Raw genomic sequence first — 14,787 nt, 5'->3', positions numbered from 1 at the left:
AGAAGTACTTGTACACTTAACGCTGTGAATTTCAGGTGTTTCAGAGTCTCCTTTTCTATTCATTACTTTGAAAAGAATCTTTACATGTTCCAATGAATAACAAAAGTGCTAAAACCATCCAAGTCCTCCTAGGTAAACAGCATGTGTAAGGAGACTCTGTTTGTAGATGTAATCTCCCTAGTCTGTCAGCTGCATGTGCCAAATCACCAAGGCTGTCATGATCATTTACATAAGAAGTTGCTTAAAAAATCTGTACTGAGAAAAATAACATAAATTGAAAATGGAAATAACTACATTTTGTCCCAGCAGGAGTTGTCTTCTAATCTAGTCCTCCTGACTGACTACATTTTTATGTGCATCACCAATTGATGTAACTTGTCAGCCTCCCATGCATGGTTCTGTTCATTCCAGTAAAAAATCCTGGTAGAAAGGTGCAAGAAAAATCTTTAGACAATAAGCCTGAGTTAGTTGCTGATATGTGCAATGAATTGTCACATCCAAATGTTTTCAGAGTTTGCTGTTTCACTGGGCACTACTGTTGAGTGCAGAGTATTTAGCATCACATTTGAATTCAGCAAGAGTTGTAGGTGTTCAGCACCGGTAGAAATTAATCCACTTCAGCAGTAATTTATATCCCTTCTGTTTGTTTGGTGCTGAACAATGGTATGAAATTGTTAAGCACCACTGAGACTACGGTATTTGATACAGAAGCACGTGCCTCACTGGTTAATGAAAATGGAGGGTTAGAGACCCACAAGCCCTCTGGTAATTTCACACCGGCAGTGTACAATGCAAAACACACAGGGATCTGAACACTCTCCAAATGGAGAGCCTGATTTTTAACATTTTTTTTTTCCTCTGGACATAGGACAATATGGAAGAACAACATGACCTAATCAGCTGGCTAGGAGAACTGGGTTCTCATACTGTATGATTTTCTTCACACACTGACCTGTATATATTTCACTACAAAATCTCCTTAGTCTTACCTTTAAACATACTGAATCGGAAAACCTTGCTGAACTGATATCCAGACCTATCAAATTTGTGACTTAATACTCTGATAGCCATTCTGCAGGCAGAAGCCCTGAAAAAAAACATCAGTAAGCACATTAAAACCTCAATTAGTTTACAAAAGGTTTTTCATCTAGGGAAGGGATGAAGATTTTTCCTTACATCACTTGAAGATCTGGAGCTGTACTTCTACCCAGGGCTCTTAGGTGAGAGTAGATGAAACTTGCCACTTGCATGCTGGGTTCCTTCAGCACAGCATCAGCTAATGTCATCAGTATTGGAAGACCTGGCTTGGTTTCAAGCAAAACCACTGCAGCTAACATTCGGACCCGAGGATGGATTTTGTGATTCAGGAAGATCTCTAGGGTAATAGCCTGGACCTGAAAATAATAGATACATTCAGATTTACAGTATGTTTGAACATTTTTTTTAATAATCATTCATCACAAGTGAAGTAAAAATATTTATTATTTAATTATTATGGCAACAGTGTTCTTGGTTTCATAGTTTGACGGCTGGAAGGGGCATTATGGTAGTCTGACTTATGACACAATCAAAGTCAAGGAACTTTGCTGGTTTCTACATCAACTCTATTATCCCTTGTTGACCTATAGCAAAATATATCTGTAGCATAATGACTCTATGTCAAGAGGTTTCATGGATCCATCATACCATGTTCATCCTGACACGTGGTTTCAGTGGTCACTTATCCATACCCATAAAGATATGCCTTATTTCTCATCATCTGATATCTCGGAGCCCTTTCTGCTAGAATGAAAACCAGTTTACTGTCAGAAATCTCTATGTCATGTAGGCAGTTTGAAACAGAAAGTTTATGCAACAAATGTAATTTCCATAGTACTGCTGTGTGTTTGACCCCGGCAATATTCACTATCAAGACTAATTTTGTACTGGAACCTCTCCAGTTTCCATGAGCTGTACTGAGGCCTTTGACCCCAATTGCAAAATGGACGTGGACAATGTAACAGGCCCTCTGTGCAGACCTGTCTTGCCTGGGACAGCGCATGTCCACGATCTCTAATGAAAAGTCAGATCCAGAAAATTTCAACAATCTCTGGAAATACCTTTAGGTTTTACATAGTTTTATTAATTTGCATATTTTGATTATCAAATACCAAGGTAAAAGTGGTAACAAGGATGCCGTAGCTGCCTTCTAAATGTAACTAACTTTTCAAATTAAACAATAACAAAGTCAGACCATGTATTAAGTCTGATCAATGCAAATATGGGTGTGCAGCTAGCTGCAAACTAGGCATTAAACTGATTTTTGAACAATGAAAAATCTGGCCACATTCATTGACTCCTCCAGATTAATTTTCTCCAAAGAAAATTCATAGAAAATGGAACTAAACAGTGGTCTGGATCACATGTGAAAAGCCAGGCCAAAGGGCACTTAGTGACACAGCATTGTTGTCAGACACCAAATTGTTTTTTTCTTCCCCAGCAAACACCCTAACTCCTACTCTTGCTTTTCTCTGCCCTCCCCCCTCGGCTTCTGCTTTTCCCCATCAGGCTCCTGCACTCTAGTAAATTGTTTCTTTATTCTTTTGCTTAAAAGCATACCCTGGCACACTATTGTCTGTGGATCAATATATGCACTCAAACTGGGAGTTATATGCAAAAAATGAGTATAATGGAAAAACTGATATAGATTAGTAAGACAATAGTTAATGAAAGCTTTTATTTTACTTTTTCTATTAAGAATGATCTTATATAAAAAAAAAAATTCAATATCAGGAAAAAAATCCTGAAAACACAAGGTTTCCTTTTAGAAGCAGATCACTTTAAGGTGAAAATGATTGTAAAGTGATGTCTGTGGTGCATGAGAGCATGCCTGTGCAACCATTGTATGTGATATCTAATCGTTATCTCATTCAGGAATAAAAGTCACATTTAGTAAATGTTCTGTTTATGACTTAAACCCATACAATGTCTGTAAATTTGTAATTAGGATGCAAACCTCCAGTATCTATTTACAATAAGATCTGGTCTTGAATTACAATTAGATGTGACAGTATTAAATGTCAATTCTCTGAAAACCTTGTTTTGTGGTTCTCTCACATACCAAAGTTGAAGTGGCACTAAACATATTTTGGTCAATAATTTAGCTTTCTGTCTAATGTCCTTGGAAAATAAATGTTTGCATGGAAATACTGATTTGTCTTCAACAACAGGGTAATGAATGTATCCTTTTAATGGGATTTTTGTTGCAGTCTGAAATACTAGAGGTTAGTGTCAAAAGGAGTAAGACATGCCAGCTAAGGAATGGTTATTTTTTTTTAAAAAGAAAACATTATTACAGCTATATTTGAAAAAAGGTCTGCTTCCCCTTCAACACCCATCATCGATTAGCAGCCTTGTGTAGAGTTATCATAAGTGCAAAGGAGGCAGGTTTGTTTCCTTACCATTTTTGGGTCTTTCATGCCTATGTTTTTCAGGGCCATCACAGCAGTTGCATGGACCTTGAGTGGCAGATCTGAGGCACCAGTTGCATATCCCGGCAAAAATTTCTTGATGTGCTTGATGCTGGCTGGATGTCCTACATTCCCAAGGGCTTTCAAAGCCAAGGAAATTTCTTCTGTGTTAGACTTGCTCAATGCCTCTCCTGCAAAGCCATGAAGTAACTGAGAAAAGAAAACAAATTTTCTGTTGAGTTCAATTCCAGCTCTTATCTATATCCTATCCCCTAGCCTATTCTGAGGTTTGACTTTGATAATTTCAGTTTGTTCAATTCACTTATTTTAAATATTTTTAAATTCTTTTTGTCCTCATGAATAGGACATTTTATTCATAGAATAAGCACAGCCAAGAAAGCTGCAATGAACATCTTTTTCATTACTATGCCTTAAAGTTATCAAGTAAGATTTTTAAAGGAAAAAGTAATGACTAGGACCTAGTTCCCACTGCCTTTCAGGATGACTTGGGAAAACTGCAATAATGCTGTTTGAATCTCTCTGATGGTTGAAGACAGGTGTAAAAATGCAAATACAGTTAAGTTCTTCAGACCCTTAAATAAGATTCTTGAAGATATACCTAGTGGTGGTGTTCTTAACTTCAGCTCTAACAGTGACTCTTTAGTGTGGATTAATAGCTGGAAGTGGGATCAACAAGCTATTTTACAGCCTTCGTTATAAACAAGTGGATCACACATTTATGTGTCAAATAGCTGTTTGAAGGCTCAGTATAAGGCAAGAACTAAATCCTAATAAACATTTTTTTAATGCTAAAAAATGTCTCTGAAGGAGAGTCTCTGAGATGTTATAGAGTGTATTCAATATAGTTCTCGTGCTTTAAAATGTCACATTTGAGATCCATTGATGGTGCAGAAACAGTCCATTTGATATTACTAATTGAGTGAATGGGCATTTGAAATGCATTGAATAAGCCTATACAACCATTTGCTTTGGGAAAGAATTCCCATTCCCTGGTATTTGGCTTCTCAGATTTCATCAGCCCAAGAGCTTTGGTGGCGATCGTAACACAGGAAATGCACATTGGCCATGCCTGTGTACTATAGGAAAAAAATCATGGCAGGTGCACACTGCATTGGGAACATCCTGCTCTTACCCGGGATGGTGGACTGACCAGTATCAAGGACCTAAACCACCTATTTCTCTTCACTTGTCTATCAGTGGCTGAGTGGCTGAGCTCTGTAAACCATGACATGCATTGGTAGAAGGGCAAAATGTTATTTACTGTCTATCTGAATGATTTTCAGGCCTGCTGATTAAGAACAGTGCAGAATAGGGAGGGTATTACTATTATTAAAAGCTTACAGTCTATGTGGATGGCTGGGTTCTGCTTCTGACAGAAAAATGGCTGGGCTACAACACTTTGGGCAAAAAATCTGGGCTTTTGTGTCACTTAGTTTATTTATAAGTATACGTAAGTACCTATATTTAAAGTATTTCAGAGCTGTGCCATGGGACTTCATTAATAATTGGCAACAAAGCACTCAGAGATACTCAGCTAGAAAGTGCTATGAATTATATGCCTCTTCCTCTCACTCCCTTTCGTGTGTTAATCTAAAGATAAAAATGCTGTATTTAACCTACTGGGGTTCCTTTCCCCAAAGGAAACACTGTAGTGAAGTGAAATACAGGTTTCTGAATAATGAAGAAAGAACTCAAGGCTTAATTTTTCTTTTAAACGATAAATAACAATGTGGTTACCTGGAGACATTCCGAGCAGGAGTCTGATGAAGAGCACTGTTTGTGGCACAGTGACGCATAGCTGAGATGGCAAACCTTTCCAAGTACAGTACTTGAGCGTGGGCAGTGTTTTCTCACGATGAGCTGAGGGGAAAGCAGTGTTTGTTACCACCATTGGTGAAGAGCAATAATATTAAAAAATATGTTTCTGGCAGATGCAAGGCAATACCAGGCGTTTGATATTTTTGTAACGATGGATTTATTGTTAATCAGTTGATATTACTGTATTTGACCATGCAATCGCAAAGTAATTCTGAGTAACATCTGGCAGGCAGATCTGTTGCTTTTATAGTATTTCAGATTTAAATTTGGCATAGGTTGTAATCCAAAGGGAGGAAGTAGCTCAGTTACAGAATGGAAAAGCACACATTATTCAAGAAACATTCATAATTATTTTAGAACAGCCTCAGCCATAGGTACAAAAAAATTGACATACATTGTGAATGGACCTTGGTACTTTGGACAGACAAGAATATTCCATATAAATGTAGGAGCTGACAGGAGGCACCACCTCACTGCTTGCTTGAGTGGGAAGCAGAGCATTACCACAAAATAACCGTGAGGCTGTCAAGGCTTTTACAGAGTGCAAGACTACTCTGAGATTCGTGGTCTCTACCTAGGGTATGCAGAATTAAGCCCTTGCATCTGAGGACAGAATTAGACCCTGCAGAGTAGGAAAAAATTGTAAAAATCATTAGACTTTTTCCTATGTGGGCTCCACAATGGCATAATTACCTTTATTTCGATAGGTCTGCTCCAACTCATACTCATCCTGCTAGTTCAATCAGGACGGATACATGGATATAACAAACATGTATTTCTTACTCCCTTTATACATACTCAGTCTTTATACATACTCAGAGATCTAATCTGATGTAACTATAAAGTACATTTGGAGAAAGTAAAACTAGAAAACACTGTTTGCAGCAATAACCTCTGTCACTCAGGGGTATTTTACTCTTTCTTTCCTGTTCCATTCTGGATTCATCTTTGACCTATTGATTTGCATTCTCCTCCCCTTAAGACGGTCAGGAAATAAATTCTTTTCAACCTCACTAGAGGATATATTTTATATTTTTTTATTTTCAAAGCCTTTGCAATCTTGTCAAAGGAATAAATATGATAGATGCTAAAATCAGTAAAGAGCGATTCGAGAGAGTTTAGAGAATCCTACTGTTGCTTCCTCCATCACATCCCGAGTTGGTGTGCTTGAGTGCAGAGCCACAAGCACTGTCTGAGCTGCTTCCCAGTTGGTGAGTTCTTGCCTTTCCATTTTATGCCTCAAGAACCTGAGTGCACGGTGACTGGCAACAGCAGAAATTATATCCAAAATGTATCGCCTGTAATGGGAAAGGCAAGGACCATTTTCCAGATCTCTATTTCGACATAGTTGTTCCAGATGGTCTTGAACAGTTTATCAGCACAAGAGTCACCACTTGTACCTGTATGCTGGCCGACTGGAGAACTGCTTCCACACTGACCCGTAATTCTCCTCATTTGCTGCACGGAAGAGGTGCATAAGCTTGAGGGCTTTTGCTGGTGCATCACTGGGAAGCTGTTCATATGTGGTCTCTACTATGTCTTGCAGGCTTTCCTCTATCTGCAGAAAGATTAAAATTCATGAAGGTCACACACATTGTTTCCCTCCCACGCAGATTCCAACTTCCAACAAATATTATGTCTAGTGGTTGAACATTACCTGGCTTTCCACATTTTTAATTCTGAATAAGTGGACAGGAAGCTGAAGCAATTCACTGCCAAATTGGTACTGAAGTGACCCACGATTCTGGAATTCTTTTGGTGGGACCTCTGCCATATGCTTTTGCACGTCAGTCAGAGCAAGTTTCTGCCTGGAATGGAGGAACCCAGGGATATAATGTCACAAGATGCAGGGTACAAACTAAAAAGAGAACAGTATTTCTGACTCCCTGCATTGCAGTGAGACTACAATTGTTTCAAAAGGTTTTGTGGTGGTTTCTATCTATTTATTTATGTATTTATTTTTTTATTTTTTTAATTTTTTTAATTGAGGGGCAAAGTTATCTAGAAATAGATGCTTTCAGACATGATGCTCAGAATTGTACTCAAGATGTGCACTTGCACAGCAAGGATCAGATCAGAGCCAGCCTTGGCCTTCCTTTGGGAATAACATGACTTGAGAATTTAAGGAAGAAGTGGGAGGTGAGAAGCTTTGGCCTGAAGAAGATCACAGGAACTGTGTGTTGTGACTTAAGGAGTAAATTAAGGATTAGAGAAAAGTAAATGATGAGAAACATTTTTAGAAATTATCACTTAATTTAAACCTTTTAAGAAGTTCAGAAAAGCTTCTATGTGTCTGTGCCTCCAGGAAGGAAGCTACAAAAGGAATTGAAAATTGTTATATACAATAAGAAATGCTACAGTCCTTTTACTTGCACTATCACAATTCCCTCCCCATTTTGCCTGGCAAGCTGAATGTACTGGGGACTTCAGAAGACAAATATTCTAATGAAATTTCAAATTGGATTTCCCAAGAAGAAAAGGCTAGATAATTTCAGGATTAGTCTTTGGAAAAGTACTCAAGTTTTTTGAAACTTTTTAAGGAGCCCCAAACCTTCATCCTTCATTATTAAGAATAATTCCAATGAGTGACTGTCTTTGTAAAGGTTTTCTCTCTTTGTTACATTTTCAGCTAAAGGAATGCATCATATCCCATCAATTATGTTTAAAAGAGGTCGTTTAGGACACTGTAATAAAGTTGGGCATTTCTACTGAACAACTGAAAACATTCCAACAGCAATATTGTTGTACTACACAGCATCTCAAAATCTCTGTAGAAAATTGGCATATTTATTTTGGAATCTCTACAATGATCTTCTGTATCATTTCTATCTACTCCTTCTGTATGGATTGCAGAGAACTACTGCAGAAAATAGCACATAACTGCTTTGCAGACAAGCCACTAGAATTTGAATAGAATTCGCTACAGAATCAGCAGAGATTTTTTCTCTCTTGAAATTTTATACATTATTATTGAAAAGGCATTTGAGTCAGTAAGTATAACATCAGGTACACTTGGACAGATTTAACTCCCCCTTCCAGACCATGACGAATCTATTATGTCTTCATCTTCATTGTTTTTGAAAAGAGATCAATCTGCCCAGATTAGATGGGAAAAAGTTATACTCTAAGAGAAAAACAAATTAATATTAAAGATAGGATTAAAATGGTGAAACAATAGTAGAACTTCTCTTGGCTTTGAGAGGTGCTGCAAGAGTCTTATGCTGAAGAGGTCTGAAAACTCAGCTCCAGATATTTTAAAGTCCTTGATGTTAGGTTTTTGTGGTTTTTTTTTTTTTTTTTTTTTTTAAATACAGAAAGTGCATTGTAGAAATAACTTCTGGCAACTTGGGTGACATATCCACATCTTCCCAGCTATCTTACATTTGGCCCCATCTTCAGCGCAATGCAAAAGATCTAGAAAAAATATGGAAAAGGCACTACCCTTTCTGCAGTCTTAGTACCTGAGGGAGAACAGTAAAGAAGACAGACCATGCAGGCTTGCAGGAGAATTTACATCAGCAAAAAATCCATTGGCTCCAGACTAATGCTCACTCACAACAACCTATAATTTTATAAAAGCACTACAGTTGTATCTATCTTCAGCTTGATTGCTTGAGATACTAAAGCCACTTTCACCATTACTGGGTCTTTTTTTTTTTTTTGTAAGCCAAACTGAATATGTTCATCATGTTAATGAAGTTAATAATTGATGTATTGACATGAAATTTCTGATGCTGCAGTGTCCAAAACCATATACTATACCAATAGATTCTTGAAGAAGCTAATAGATCAATGTGAGATTACAGCAACTGGAGTGGGCTTGAGGTACATCTGAACAGTGAACTTAGAGCAAAAAGCCTCTCTCTTCAGTAGGGCACCCCTGTCTACAGAGTCCATCATTAAAGCAGGGAATTCAAAATTTTTTCAACAGATGATTTTGAAGCAGTTGAAAGAATTTTCAAACACTGAAGATTTGGGGCTTGAGCTAAAATTGAGTTGGGATTTAATTTCTTAGACAACTGTGTTCTGATTTTGCCCCAGACTTGTTTAAGAAATATGCAAAATTTGCTGTGGAAAAGCAAATACATTTTACATGTTTTGTGCCCAGTATTTTTGCAATAAAACCCCATTTCCTATCAAGAAACTATTTTGATGGGAGATTTGCAAGCAACCCACTGTACCTAGGAAGTATATCGGAATCCAAAGTCCTATCTAGATTTCTTGTGAACTAGTCTCCAGGGTCTCTTACTGCATTATTATTTTCCAGGGAACTCTCTTTCAGTGAGTAACTGTCTTTCAAAGTATTTTACTGCAAATATATTAGTTCACAATTCTTCAGATGGAATAACATTTGTTTTGCCTTTTATGACATAAATCAAATATCCCTGAGAAATAAAATAGTCAAACCCGCCAAGTGTAGCTAACAAAATTTGGATAGCGATGTGCATGTTTCAGATTTACAACTAATAGTGAAGGTTGTTTTTATGAACTGTTTGGGATTTATGTAATTAAATACTGGCAAACAATAGGCTGTGGAAGTAGAGGATTTGTTTCAGTTATGGAGTTTGACCAGATTACTGAGATGCTGAGTTAGTTGCTGAATTAAAGGCATATGTACAGTACCTTGCTTCTACTATAGCATTTCCTCCGGTTATCTCATTGAAGGGTGCAAACTGGTGGATTTCCTCAACATCAGCTTGTGTAATTACAGCTTCATCACGTGTATATTTAATTTTGTAATTGTAAGTAGCAGTTGCCCGGGAATTCTTGTTTCTCTTTATAATATAAAAAAGCAAAGAAACAAAGAAAACAGAAAGTCATTGAACTTCTAAATTCTATGGCTAGAAGCTATTACATCACCCACTTCAACCCACTTATTTTCCAGGGCTGTTTTGCTCATTGTCCATATGAGTGCTTTATGTGAATTCTGTGTGCACATTTCCATGGGAGAGGTCAGGCACACTGCCTGGCTCTGTTACTTTTACTGCTAAGAAGTGTTAGCTGGTTTTTCCCTTTCCCAAATATAAGTAATTGGTTATTCCCTTGAGAAGGAGACAGATTTTCTGAGGAGAACAGCAGTATAAGCCACATGATTTCTTGTTTCAAAGACAGGATTATAATAAGATGCAGCAGTACCTATCTCGAAAAGCAGAAACCGGACATTATGACTATCATTTTACTCAACAGAGTTGGTGAATTAACTCATGGTGATAATTAATGGTTTCCAAGCCAGTTTCCAGTTTAAACTAGTTCAAGTGTGTTTGCAGTACGTGACAGTCTGCAGCACAGACCTCTGCTGCTCTGTGGATCTGATTTTCATACAGAAAGAAAATGTTGCTAACTAGATACAGCAGATCTGACTCTTCTCTCCTTTTAAGTGTAACAAAGAAAGAGATAATGTGGATGCCAAATAGCTCCCTACATATGAATATAAAATACATATAAATAATACCAATCTAATTTACCTGCTGGCAGGCCTGGCATGGCTGAGTGTATGCTGAACCCGTGACCATTTGAACTTTCTCTTCACAACTGTTCAGGTCCTTGGATTTGGTTACATAGACTACGTTTGCTTTCTTCTTTTCCTGGATTGCATACGTTGTGTTGCAAATACCTCCAATTCCAGCCTGGCAAAAATGAGAGTGTAACTAGAGAAGTTCACCCTTACACAAAGCTTCATCAATTCCCCAAATGGGTTTTCCTGTTTAATTTTGTATTTTCAAAATTCCTGATAGAAATGAATGCTTTTTTATTTATGTTACTCTCCAGAATAAAATTCATGATGATCACTACTTTCAACTCTTCTTTATATGTACAGGTTTTCTAGTAAGCCAAATCAGAATTTCACTGAGAGAAATAAAATTCTCAAGAGTTTCACTGAGGCAAGATTTGGAGTCTCAGAAAAGGTAACACTTTCCAGTTAAAACTGTTGATTATGAAACACAATTTAAGGAATATTAATTAAAAGTGCCAAAATAATTTTATCAGTTAGAATAAAACCTCAACAGCTAAATATTTTAAGGTTGGAGATGACATTCTGCCCTTAAAATTTGCTTTTATAGACAGTTTATAAACGCCTATGGAACAGTCCTTGCAATATCAGATGATCTGTCACAATATGAAGAGCAATAATTAAAAAGAATTTTAGGTTAGCTGAGTTTTGATTGTGGGCTTTCTTGAGTTTGCATTTTTAGCTCAGATCTTCAATAATATTTCAAGGATATATATTTATAAGAGCTCTTAAATCTCCTCATTCAGTAAGGAAATTTTTGGAGAGGAAAATATTTGATTGCATTTTAGGTGGAAGGGTTATTTTAATTTTTTTTTTAATTGTTATCGATAGCACAACCACTCCAGTAGCAGCTCTGGGCTACGTCAGAACAGCAAAATGGTCATGTGGTGGTTGGCAGGCAAGACATACTTCATCTTTAGCTTGACAGTATTCTTGAAGACACTGTGGCTTTGGTATGGGCAAGAAATATGAATTGCCCAAGCTGTCTGAAAAACTTGTACTCTGCATGTACAGGTGTAGGGCTCCTCTGCAGACTGCATGGTATGGTAGAGACATCTGGACTTTAAATGGGAACACCCAGCCCACCGGGGTCAGTGGGATGAAGTAGCCTCCTGCTTAGATGAACTTTCTAGTTGTGTGTAGTTCACAGCCAGCTCAGTTACCCTTACTCTGCACCCTGCAGGATGCAATATAGACTTTCCTAGGTTGAAAGCTCTCTGCAGCTCAGATTTTGGAACTAATGATGCTTATCTTCCTTTACAGAGTGACTTGAGATTTTCAAGCAAGGGTGCCAATGCTCATTAATCAGCTGCTGTCTGAGAAAAGCCAAGAAAACTTAGAAATTGTTCTAGAAGGTGAAGTCACATACATCGCTCAGCAGTGAGAGTAGGACCTATTGCTAACTGAATTAGAAAGAATGAAGGTACAAGAAAACTAGGTATGAGAAAATTGCACTGCAGAATATGTGACACCACCACCCAGGTTTTTATGTGCATAAGCAGCGTGAAAATATTTAATCATGTAGCTCCTTTCCCAGAAACAACTCTAGTTACATAAAAATATATTTTTTTAAAAATTAAAGTTACTCTGGTCTGCATTTTCAATAAAAATAACATGAAAGTATAATAATTTCACGGGTTTTGCTGATCTCTGAATCAAATGTAGTCTAATCAATGTAAATATGGTTTTGCAAAAACTAAACACATTGCAATTCTGTGGTGAATAGTAATATCAGATGATTTACCTTGACTAAGATATTAAAACCTGAAAAACAGTGGAAATTCCAATAGAGCATCAACTGCAGCTGTCAAAGCTACTCCAGTAATGTCATGACTTATATAATTTTTCCTCCTAAAAAAGGAGCTAGAAGAGATTAAATTATATATGATTGGTAAAAAAGTCAAATTACTGTTATGTTAGCTTTAATCTTGTGTTGTATGTTTAAGCTTGTTTTAATACAACATTCAGATTTTATGTAGGTTTCAGCTTTTTCAGGAGTTTACTTTCTCTAGTATCCCAAGCCAGATTTTCTATGTGTCTAATGCTACAAATGCGTTTTCTGAAATACTTTGATCAGCCAGATTAAAAGTTCGTTATTCTGTTGTCCTGTTTTGCTACAGCTCCACAATTGTGCCGTAAGAACAACTTAATCATGATTCCCAAGCTTAGGTGTTTCTTGTAAGTGAAGTTTATGTCAAGGATGAATTCAGAAAATTTGGTAGAAGAATATGAAGAAAAGATTTATTTATTTACACAATGACCACAATGGCCAAAATATGAAGCTCACCTCCTGTAAGCTGTATGAATGCTGCATCTTCTTTAAACTTAGCTCCAGCACACTCAGAATCCCTCTGAAGATGTTCAAACCATCATCCGAGACAGAATCAGGAGCCATAAGGTTTCCAACGTGGCCGTTGCTATACTCAAACTTGATGGGATTACTAAGTTGCCCAGTTAGTACCTGGGTCAGTTTGAGTGATCGGGAGAATGAGCTTGTAGGCCAGACACCATTGTACTCTGCTGCTTCGATTGAGTGAATCTAGAACAAAGCAGGAATATAATTCCTCTTTAATTTTTTTTCAGTTAACTTTTTTCAACGCACGTGAGCGTATGCAGCCTTATTCATGTCAAAAATACACTTCTAAATAATGCAAGCCTCTTCAAAGGGAAAACTTAAAAGTTGTCATTTAAGATAGCTAGTACCAATACACGTATTTCCATATATGAAAGGAAAGAGAGTAATGCAAATGGCTCTGGTATTTCCACAGTCACTGCACTCTGTTCTGTTTCACAGATAATCCATATTGCCAAAGGTTGACTCATATGAAAAAATGAGCCAGAGAAGAGCTGCACGAAGCAGGTTTCTTCCCAAAAGTACTACGGAAGATCTGCAGGAAATTGCAGGAGAAAGTTAATGTTGCATAAAGCATCATTAACTCCTGTTGTGAACTCTGTCATCTCCCTCGCTGGGGTCACAGAGCACAGACAGCAGTCAGAAACTCATAACAACATGGCTGCTGGGCCAGCCAGATAGTCATAATTAGTTTGAGCAGGGGAGAGCAGATCCCTACACGTTTTGCTGCGGAGCCCCAGCCCTGCTCTGCACTTCACACTCCAGCCTCAACCTGGGGCACATCCAAGCAAGTAGAAAGTTGTGCTAAACTATACATAACTCGAATGATTTCTACCCCATGGGAATGGGGCTTGTTTAGCTTAGTTTCTCAGAGGACCCTTCCCTTCTATATATTTTGACAATTTAAAGAGACTTTTCTCTGACACCTCAGGCTGGAGATGTGATGCAAGACACGGATTAATTTCTCAAAAAGCCACACAAACTAAATCCTCATACAGCAAATCACTGGAGACTGCACTTTCATATTTATTTTTGTTATTGTTGGTGGAGATCACTGCCAACCCCAGTAACTGAAGCTTACAGAGGAGGCTGTTACGGAGCAAATCCCTCATGCTGCCTCTTGGACATGCTTCTGGCATATTGCATTCAGAAAGGTTTGGGACTGCTCTGCGGGGTCAGGGTGAGGTAGTTTTCCCCAGCCCTCAGGGCCCAGCCAGGACTTACGCTGTCTGCTAGGTTTTGAACACAGCTGGCAAATCTTACTCGTGGGTTTGTGACAAAAAAAATTGTCAGCTGGAAACCGCCCAGGGAACACCGCTTTTTGCTTGGGCTGAATGTGAACTAGTAGGCTACATATGAAAGATTAATTCCCTGAACCATCCCTCCAAACTGTCTAATTTAAATATAACAGCAGCAAAATAAACTTTTCCCAGAGTAGAAAGAAATAAACGTATTGTTACCTTTTTCTTAGAACTCGCCCCAAAATCTTTTTTTTTTCCTTCACCTGAAATTCTTTCTGTATTTATTTTTGAAACAGAAACTTTCTTCCAAACACATGAGGGCAAGTGAAATGATGTTGGAAGGTTTTAAGGAACAGGAGTTAATTTTTGTTGGAGACTCACCCTGACAAACCG

At 37.7% G+C, this 14,787-nt stretch overlaps 1 protein-coding gene across 1 annotated transcript in view; it reads right to left on the bottom strand.

Annotated features, from left to right (window-relative positions):
• Positions 1–14,787, bottom strand: part of LOC104512503 (vitellogenin-1-like) — a 43,934-nt gene that overhangs the window by 27,432 nt on the left and 1,715 nt on the right. Inside the window, 10 exon segments of the mRNA XM_010155505.1 lie at positions 990–1,087; positions 1,177–1,394; positions 3,441–3,659; positions 5,208–5,330; positions 6,421–6,586; positions 6,689–6,846; positions 6,946–7,096; positions 9,912–10,063; positions 10,754–10,915; positions 13,088–13,339. Of these exon segments, the coding sequence (XP_010153807.1) occupies positions 990–1,087; positions 1,177–1,394; positions 3,441–3,659; positions 5,208–5,330; positions 6,421–6,586; positions 6,689–6,846; positions 6,946–7,096; positions 9,912–10,063; positions 10,754–10,915; positions 13,088–13,339 (1,699 nt within the window).

This window comes from Eurypyga helias, unplaced genomic scaffold (assembly GCF_000690775.1).
Source record: "Eurypyga helias isolate BGI_N326 unplaced genomic scaffold, ASM69077v1 scaffold33087, whole genome shotgun sequence".
Classification (NCBI taxonomy): domain Eukaryota; kingdom Metazoa; phylum Chordata; class Aves; order Eurypygiformes; family Eurypygidae; genus Eurypyga; species Eurypyga helias.
The sequence above is the reverse complement of the archived record's forward strand: the minus strand, read 5'-3'. Positions and strand labels throughout refer to the sequence as shown.